At 45.8% G+C, this 9,039-nt stretch overlaps 1 protein-coding gene across 1 annotated transcript in view; it reads right to left on the bottom strand.

Moving 5' to 3' along the window:
- PRPS1 (phosphoribosyl pyrophosphate synthetase 1) overlaps positions 1-9,039 on the bottom strand; it is a 23,812-nt gene that overhangs the window by 7,965 nt on the left and 6,808 nt on the right. Inside the window, exons 4-6 of the mRNA XM_019536288.1 lie at positions 7,136-7,260; positions 2,120-2,293; positions 339-498 (exon numbers count right to left, since the gene is read on the bottom strand). Of these exons, the coding sequence (XP_019391833.1) occupies positions 339-498; positions 2,120-2,293; positions 7,136-7,260 (459 nt within the window). The remainder of the gene's footprint in view (positions 1-338; positions 499-2,119; positions 2,294-7,135; positions 7,261-9,039) is intronic.

Raw genomic sequence — 9,039 nt, 5'->3', positions numbered from 1 at the left:
GCCTTTAATTATTATCACAGATTTGGGGTTTTTAAATCGGAGAATTTGCAATTTTTAAAATCAGAGAAAACCAGGATCCCTGGTCATCACAAACCCAGCAGCTTGTCTAGTCTTTCAGGAGAAATAGGGTAGACCAGACCCAAATTTTAAACTAAAACACAGGAAACTGCTTTCCAAAGCTATTTCAGAGATGGCAAAATAGGGTTGCCCTCCCTGCTTTTGAAATTACCTGTAAGAGAATTGAGGAGGTGCAAAAGGAAGGCACCTATTTCCCACAGGCAAACAAGCAAATGATGCACACTCCATTCCAAAACACAAGGCTAAAAGTGGCCTCTCACCTGGATTTTAGGGCAGTGCTTCATCTTGTCTTCCTGGGGTATTGTGTTTGTGACTACAACTGCCTCAAAGCAGGCATTGTTGATCCGGGAGATGGCTGGCCCAGAAAAGATCCCATGAGTTAGAATGGCATAAACTTTGGTGGCTCCAGCTGATAAAAGCCTAGCAGGCAAAAAAGACATAGAAGGGAAAGGGTCAGAAGTGTACATTGTGGGTTTCTTCCTCTTCCCCCACCTCTTCTGATGGCATAGTGAAAGGTGTGAGGGCTACATCATTAGCAGCCTGTGTAACTGATTGCTTCTTCCAGCTGAACCTGTCTCAGATCAAGTGAAGTGCCAAGCTGTGACATTAAAGGATGAAAACCTGCTTCAGCCTGTATTAAACTGCCATACACTGCAGTGCATTTTCCTGCAGGTTACTTGGGTATTAGAAGAACTTTGATCTTCAGCCTTGGACCTCTAAGATTAGAACTAGTTTTGGTATGAAATATTTCTGGGCACAATATTTATACCAACACCAGGGTGACAAACCTGGCTAAAAGTGTGTTCTTAAAAATTAGCTAAGCCTGTATGTAGAGGACACCCAAAAAGCTGGATAATGAGGAGTTATACCCCGTTTAACATGTGTATTATTATAATGACTATCTATTATGGATTCTTTGACACAAGCTTTCAGCCAATTTTACTCCATCAGTTACGACGTGGTTGCAACTAGGGCTCTGCAAAGCTTCGGTTCCCGATTTGATTTGGTGGAGATTTGGCCCAATTTGGTGGCTGAATCTCCAAATCTGAATTGAATCAGAGGACCCTTTAATCTCTCTGAATCGAATCGGAACCCACTGAAACAATTCGCAGAGATTTGGAAAGATTCAGACATAGAGACAGCTTTAAATGTTTTTCTACATACCTCTAAGTAGCAGGGGCTCATGACTGCTGCAATGCTGGGGCGCATGGAGTGTCCCACAGAAGCACAGGGGGCTCTCCAGCATGCTCAACAACAGACGTGGAAGTGGACTAGAACCACTTCCGGTCTACTTCTGGGTCCACTGGGGAGAATGCTGGGGTCCACCCCTGCAGCCCCCCAGTGCAGTGTCTGGTGCCTCCTGAGTCTGGGGGCGCACCCAGGGTCCCCCTGCAGCTGACTGTGGAGCCATGGGGCATGGGGGGGGGGGGGCAGGGCTCCCCAGCGCACTCCCTGAAATGGACCAGAAGTACTTTAGGTTCACTTCTGGGTTCAAGTCCGAGCACGTGGAGGGACCTCTGCGCTTTTGTGGGACACTCCATGGGCACTAGCATCGCAGCCACACTTGCTACCTCAAGGTATGTAGAAAAAACTTTTAAAGCTGTCTATGTCCAAATCAGCATCAAATCTTCAGATTTGGATACAGCCCAATCGAATCGGGCACAGTGATCCAAATCAACTAATCAAATCACTGTTCCTGATTTGGGCTGAATCGGAAGTGAACAGGGCCCTAGTCATCATACATGCTGGAAGAGCTCTTCTATCAGAGCCAGAATATGGAAATAGTTTATTCTAGCTATTTCTGGTACAAAAACAGGTGCAACTTTTTAAAAAAATGTTCTTTTTAACTAAACCTTTCAGGCCTTTATAACCATGAAGTTTCAAAAAGGCCACATTCCTTTTTCTATAAAAAACTGCAGGTCATCTTTTGTAACATATCTACCTTGACAGGACAAGACTCCAAACCAATCAGGGAGCATTACTAGCTGCCACCTGTATTTAGTTCTTGATTTCAGTCAGACTATGCTTACATCTCACTTACTTGTCTGCTGCATGGCAGATGGTGCCACAGGTGTCTGCCATATCATCTACCAGAATGGCCACTCTGTCCTTCACATCGCCCACCAGCACCATACGATCTACCTCATTGGCCTTCTTTCGCTCCTTATGAATGAGGGCAAAGTCTACGTTCAGCCGATCTGCAATGGAGGTTACTCTGTAGAGAGAGATTTGCAAAGTGTACTATTGCATGGAAGCAGCTTTGGTAAGAAAAGACAACTGTTCCAAGATTGTATGTACTGAATGGACAGCAAACTAACATAGCTATTATTACAGAACTATTTTTGATACATCTAGGAGGGATGTTTTCAATTACCGCCTACATGGAAGGTGCCACTAAAACTGAGTAGGTGGAGATGCTTGCAAAAAATCAGTGAACCCAAAGCCTCTGATTTGCTCTCTTCTGGTAGCAGCATGTGATCCTCCCGATTAGTACAAACTAAGAATTTGTAGATTTATGGTGGATTTAGGGTTTTACAAAGACTTACTGAAAGACAGATGCATCGCAAGGCCTGCATGTATACTATTGTTTCAGAATATTCCAGTTGCCAGTGAGCAGAATGTAATAGTAGAGAAAATTTTAGGGGGACAAGGCTAGCGTGGGCAAAGCCAGTAAACTCTGCTTTATTTACCACTATGGTTTCATTTGCACTATCAGCATGCCCTCCAACCCCCATTCACACTTGATAATTGGTCACTCTGGATAATTTACTGTTATTTGTGTTCCCCTTGGAATGGCAAGTTAAACAGGTTCACTGCATGTTGCTAATTCACTCAGCTGCACAGATCAACATCAAGACAGGCTTATAAAAGCAGGAACAATGCAAACCATTAGCTGGATATAGTAAGAAGAATATTTAAATGCCATGTCACCGACTCGTTAGTGGAAGTTCAAGCAGCCCCCCCCTCAGTTCCTTTATCTCAAAAAGGGTAGTAAGTTGGCAGTTTAGAGCTGTGATTTGGCTAGTAGAGGGGTAGGCAAAATCCGGCCTGCCAATTGATTCTATCTGGCTCACAGGTAGGCTGGCTACAGCGTTTGCTGGCACCGGGCAGATGCAGGCCCTAGGCGAGCCATGCTTGGGCCCAAGGGGACTCTGGCCTCTGCAGGCACCATGGAGGATGTTGGGCAGAAGCAGCTCCACCTGCCTCCACACAGCAGGCCCTGGGTAAGCCAGGCTTAGGCTTCAGCACCCCTGCTTGGGCTGGGCTGGCAGTGCCCCACCAGCCAGCAGCTCAGAGCTAGCAAGAGCTGCCCAGGCTCTAGGACCATCTGGTATGTGCTCCATACCTGTGCCTGGAAGCAGCGGAGTTTCCCCAGCACCTCCCAGCATGTGAAGCCCTGGTCCCAGCCCTGCCTCCTGCCTAGTCCAGTGCAGCATTGTAAGCTGGCCCAACCACCAGACACCTCCCAGCCAGTCAGCACAGCTCCAGTCCTGTCTACCCAGGTGAGGCTACTCCCATCCCTGGTGGGGAGCTGAGGCAGGCTGGAGGGGGCTGCTGGACTTCCTCAGGCTTTACAGGGCAAGTGTGGATGGGAAGGGATGGGGAGTGGGAGGCACGTGCATTTGGGGTACAGGCAGCTCTTGGGTGTGCTGAGGTGCAGGCCAGGGCAGGAGCTCCCTTGTCATTTGCAGGGTGGCTGGGCTCTGCTGGGGTGGGAGCATCCTCCCTTGGCCAAGTGTCCTGCTGGTTGGTTGGGTTCCCCTGAAAAAGAGACTTTAGTCTGAGGTATTATGCAAACTCCACTCAAACACAAATCAGGACAAAAAACATTTTTTTAAATAAAATATTTTATAGTACATGCTTCATTTTTAGCATGTGATGTGTGCTTTCCTCCCCACCCCACATAAAATTTGTTAAAATATGTTCACCATTAATGCTGTATGCACCACCCTCACAGCTCACTAACGCTCGTTAAGTGGCCCTCCAGCTGAAATAAATGCCCACCCCTAGGCTAACACATAGTTACCAGGATACAAGTCTGAAGCTACAGGCCTGGCAAGTCAATATTTTTAGTTATATATCAGGAATTACAATCCAAGTTTTGAGCCCACATGCGAAAAGGCGTCAGCGCCAAAAACAAAGACAAGTGGCATCTAAAATGTTCTGCTGCACACTAAAATCACCACTGACCCTAGCTTATAAGAAGTTAATGGGGAAAGAGAGGCAAAGGAATGAAAGAAAAATTCCAGACAGTCAACTCAGGTTAAAATGTGAACTTGTATTGCCTAAGCCAACAGTATACCAATTTCTAAACAAGTTTCAAGTTTAGTAACAAAGCATTTTTATGATGTGGTAAAGCTAGCCAGCTCACTGAAAAAAATCTAAGGCACTTGTAGCAATTACCATGAAGCAGTTGGGTGAGGTGGTACACACCTGTTCCCCAACCAATGTCTTTGCACTGTTTACCTCATAATAAAACTAAGGCTACTAACTAATAAACTTCAGGCTGCAAGCCACAAGTTTGGGTCAGAGGCAACAGTGAGGTAGTGCTTGGAGCCAATAACTGCTGCTGCCTTTCCCTATGGACCATAGGATAATGCCTAGTCACTGCTGCTGAAGCTCCAAATTCATGGACTGGATTTGGCCCTTGGGCTATAGGTTGCTGACCCCTGTTCTGGAGGAACAACAGGTGCCAAGGTCAACCCCGAACATAATTAGATGCATCATGTGTGCATGTTGTGGTGCCTGAAATCAACCTTCTGGTCATTTGCCACAGTCTGATGTAAGGCGAACGGACATGCATTGCCATGTGCCCTTGGATACTGCAAGCTTCATAAATTAAACTATTTTTTGTGGTTATAGATCCCATCTGCTTCAGGCTGGAGACTGCAACTACTTCTACATCTGCCAAAAGCCAACCTGACCGACTGCTTGATTGCAGCATAGCAACCAGCAAGGCTTTCTTGGATAATTCAGGATTTGGTTCTGTGGATGTTACAGCACTCGGTCCCAATCTGGCTGCTAAAGGTATTATGCTCAGTTTAAGAGGAGTTTATATTTCAGTCTATCTTAACCAGATTTTAAACTAACACATGAGAATAAGCTACAGTTATTTTGTTGAATTTACTGACACCTAGGCTAACCTAGTGCTTTTTTAAACAAGGAACATGGGACAGAAAAGGCCACCTGGGCCACCCCATTCAGTCCACAGCACTTGCAGGCGATCATTTATCCAAGGAATCCTCAAAATGGCCCTCTTGAGCCCTTATATGCATCTACATAGTACAACACCACAAGCACTCTATCACATTTCAGAGGGAAAAGCAGAAGGGAGAAGGGTGCTGCCTGCAGTCTGTCACTGCAGCAAACTACTTCCAGGTCATTAAAATACACTCAAAAGTCCTAGGGAAAGGGTCTTGCCCTAATGCTACAAAGGATAGCAAAACTCCCACAGTCCATGCTAATCTGACATAAGAAAAATATCTCTTCCATACTCCAGGTTTGACAATTGGTGTGACCCTGAGTAGAAGAACAAGACTCACCAAGCAGGGACCTCTGAGTTTTTCCAAGTAGCAGCAGAAGCATTAGCACACCTCACACTCAATACCCTCTTCCTGATGCCACAGACTGGGATTGGGATGTTAGCCAATGCTTCAGGGGAACCCTCCTCCCCTCTACCTAGTAGCATCCATAAGAGACGAAATAAATCCTTCCCGTTCTACACAGGCAACCAGAAAAAGCCCTGAGGCATGGTCTTACCAGAGACTTGGCTCACTACAAAACAGTTCTCTTTATACCCGAACGCAGACTGAAAATTCGTAATTCCACATACTAAATCAGAACTCCCTATCCCGATTTTAATCTGAAAAGCAATTCAGGTTTTCTGCTCCCCTCTATTAGGTTGGAAGGCGATTCCAGAACTTTACTCCAAGTCAGAAATCTTCAAATTTCCAATCTAAATTTATCCATAACTAGTTTGTAGCAGTTTGATCTTGTGCTGAGGGAAATTAATTGAGTCTGTTTCATGACTGGGAGCCAGTTACCTTGAAATTACCACTCAGTGTAGCCTTAGGTCACACACTGTACCCAAGCCTGGCACCAAGGTCAGCCAATCTGTAAAACAACAATATTTCCTTTTCTACTTCAAACGATGTTTAAGCTTTGTCCATATAGTACTTTGAAAGTGATCACAAGAAGAAAACCTGCCCACAAGACTTCTGAAATACATGCAGTTATTTTGGAAGTCTTATGCAGAGATTACAGTTTAGCCAATCTGGCATTCTAAGCAGCAAAGTACAAAAAACGATAAAATAGCTTATATATAAAACTGGCTTATTTTGTAAACTCTGGCCAAGATAAACCTTAATGGCCACACAAAATGGATGTTTAGAACATCTGGTTGCACAGCTGCAGTGTACTCTAAGGTTTATAACAGTAGGTTTAATTACTCTAATAAGGAGTTTGTGTACTAGGCTTGGCAGGAAACACTAAGGCTTAAATATGGTTTTGAGAATGTCTCGCAAATTAAACGACATATTTCCTTGGACTATAATCTGTGGCCACTGTGTGAAAGTTTACAAGTGCTCTTGTTTTCTAAGAATTTCCTCAATGAAAATTTAGGAGCAATTCTAAGAACCCTCCACCTACTAACGCATTACCTACGCAAAGGTAGGAAAGTATTTCAAATATCAGCTTCTGTATCAGAGAAACATCATAAATGGTTCTTACTTTTTCCTCCCTTGCTAATATGCAACCACAGACAATTCCGCTTTCATACAGCATGTGTAGCCTTGGCTAAAGAAGCAAGCAAGCATGAATTACCAGTGTTTACCGAACAGTAATTCTAAGAACCCACCTCAAATCTCCATGCAAAGCCAGGGACATATTCTAAACCTGGATTTGAGGATGTCTCTCCAGGAAGATATGTTAAGGTGCTCCTCAGCTTACATAGATAAAGAGAGCTTCCAGAACTTAGGCAATGCAAAAATCTAAAAGGGTCGCAGTTCAGTTGTTTACAAGGATCTGTCCAAACTGTCTCAGGGTGGTTTGAACTCACCTCTTGGCTCCGCCTGCATCTGGTGAAACAATGGTGCAGTTCTTCCACTCAGTAATGTTCTCCTTGATCCACTTCAGTACAGCAGGTTCAGCATATAAGTTATCCACAGGGATATCAAAAAAACCCTGCAAGAAGGAAAAAACCCAGGAGATCTATATAACTGACCGTCAAGTTCCAAAGACAGATCTGGCGGAAAACAAAAGTCCTCCATATAAACAGGCACACAGCCCACAGGCTTCCCACAGCACTTTTTCAGCTCTCCTTTCCATTTACGTTATGAAAAGAGCAGCAGCCTTTGGACACACAGAATACTAATGCAAAATGTCGTCACCTTTCCGTTTCTACTAAGCTAATGTTTCCTCTGAACATTAGGTCATAGCACTCCTTTCCTCTTAAAGCCTGTCACAAATATCTGCACAAGACCAGTCTTGATACAATAGGAACGTTAGCTGCATTGATTTCTGTAGCAGCTAGTTAATGGTTTAAAAGTTAACTGTGTGGTTCTTAAAAAAATCACTGTCTACCTCCTATGTTGCACCTGAAAGCAAACGAGAAAAGTGAAGAGACCTGAGTGCTTCCTTCAAATCTAGAACAGCTGCCTGCCGCAACAAAGAATGCTTCAAATGCCAAAAGTTTTTCCTCCCTACACCCACACACAGTGCTACACGTGCATGTGCACACGCATAGACAAACACAGCTTGCCTCCCTACAAAAACACATGCTATTTGCTTCCCTAAAAACACAGTGCTTGCTGCCATACACAAAAACACATGCTGCTAGCCTGCCTAAAAACACAGTGCTATAGGCTCCCTAAACACATGTCCCCCCTCTCGCGCGTGCCCCCCTGCATGCCGGGCCTGCGTCCCCATACCCCACCCTGCCGTGCCTGTGTCCCCACCACACCATGCCTGTGCCGCTGCCCCCCCACACCTCCCTGCCCCCCCATGGTATCTGCCTCCACCCCACACAATGCTTCTCTACACAAAAACGCACTCTACTTGCCTAATTTCATACGCTGTGCTTGTCTCCTTACACACGCATGCAAACACACACCCCATGCTTGCTTCCCAGCACACAAAAAACACACCATATGCTTGCATCCCCACAGTTCTTGCCTCCCTACACATGTAAATACAGTGCCTGCCCACATACACATGCACTGCTTGCCTGCCGACACAGACACACAAAGTGCTCACCTCCCTAGAAACACGTACACAAAATGCTTGCCTGCCTACCCACACACACACTGTACTAGCCTCCAAGTGCATGGACACATGCACATACACACACACTCACAGTGCCCACCTGCCAGCATGTCCGCACATGCACCCTGGGCTTACCCGTGGACAGGCCCGCACGTGCACCCCGGGCTTACCCATGGATGGGCCCGCGCACAGACACACACACACAACTAAGTTCGTCGGGGGACGGGGATCCACAAGTGCGATAGATAACTCAACCAGGTGTAGGACCTGCCCAGGTAAGAGTTCAGGTATATACCAAGGGACCAGCTGTCTCTCAGGAAGGGGGGGTGCACAGGGCTCCCACAGGGAGATTAAAGTGTTTCTTCACTAATGTAAGAAGCATGGGGAACAAGCAGGAGGAGCTTGCTCTCCTGCTTGCAAGTAGTAAAATTGACTTGGCTAGCCTAGTGGAGACATGGTGGGATGAAACTTTTGACCTGGCAGTAGACATAGAGGTTGTTTAGAAGAGATAGGAAGGGGAAAAAAGGTGGGGGGGTAGCGCTTTATGTTAGGGAACAGTATACCAGTTCTACCTTCCAAAAGGGACCAGAGGAAGGCTTAACTGAGACCCTGTGGGTCAAGCTCCAAGGAGGGGAGGGGGAGAGGGATCTGGTGGTAGGGTTTACTACAGGCCACCACATCAGAAGGAAGAGCTGCATC

The sequence above is a fragment of the Crocodylus porosus genome, unplaced genomic scaffold, assembly GCF_001723895.1.
Source record: "Crocodylus porosus isolate Cpor-Errol unplaced genomic scaffold, CroPor_comp1, whole genome shotgun sequence".
NCBI classification, from domain to species: Eukaryota; Metazoa; Chordata; order Crocodylia; family Crocodylidae; genus Crocodylus; species Crocodylus porosus.
Note: the sequence above shows the minus strand (reverse complement) of the source record. Positions and strands in the feature narration are given on the sequence as shown.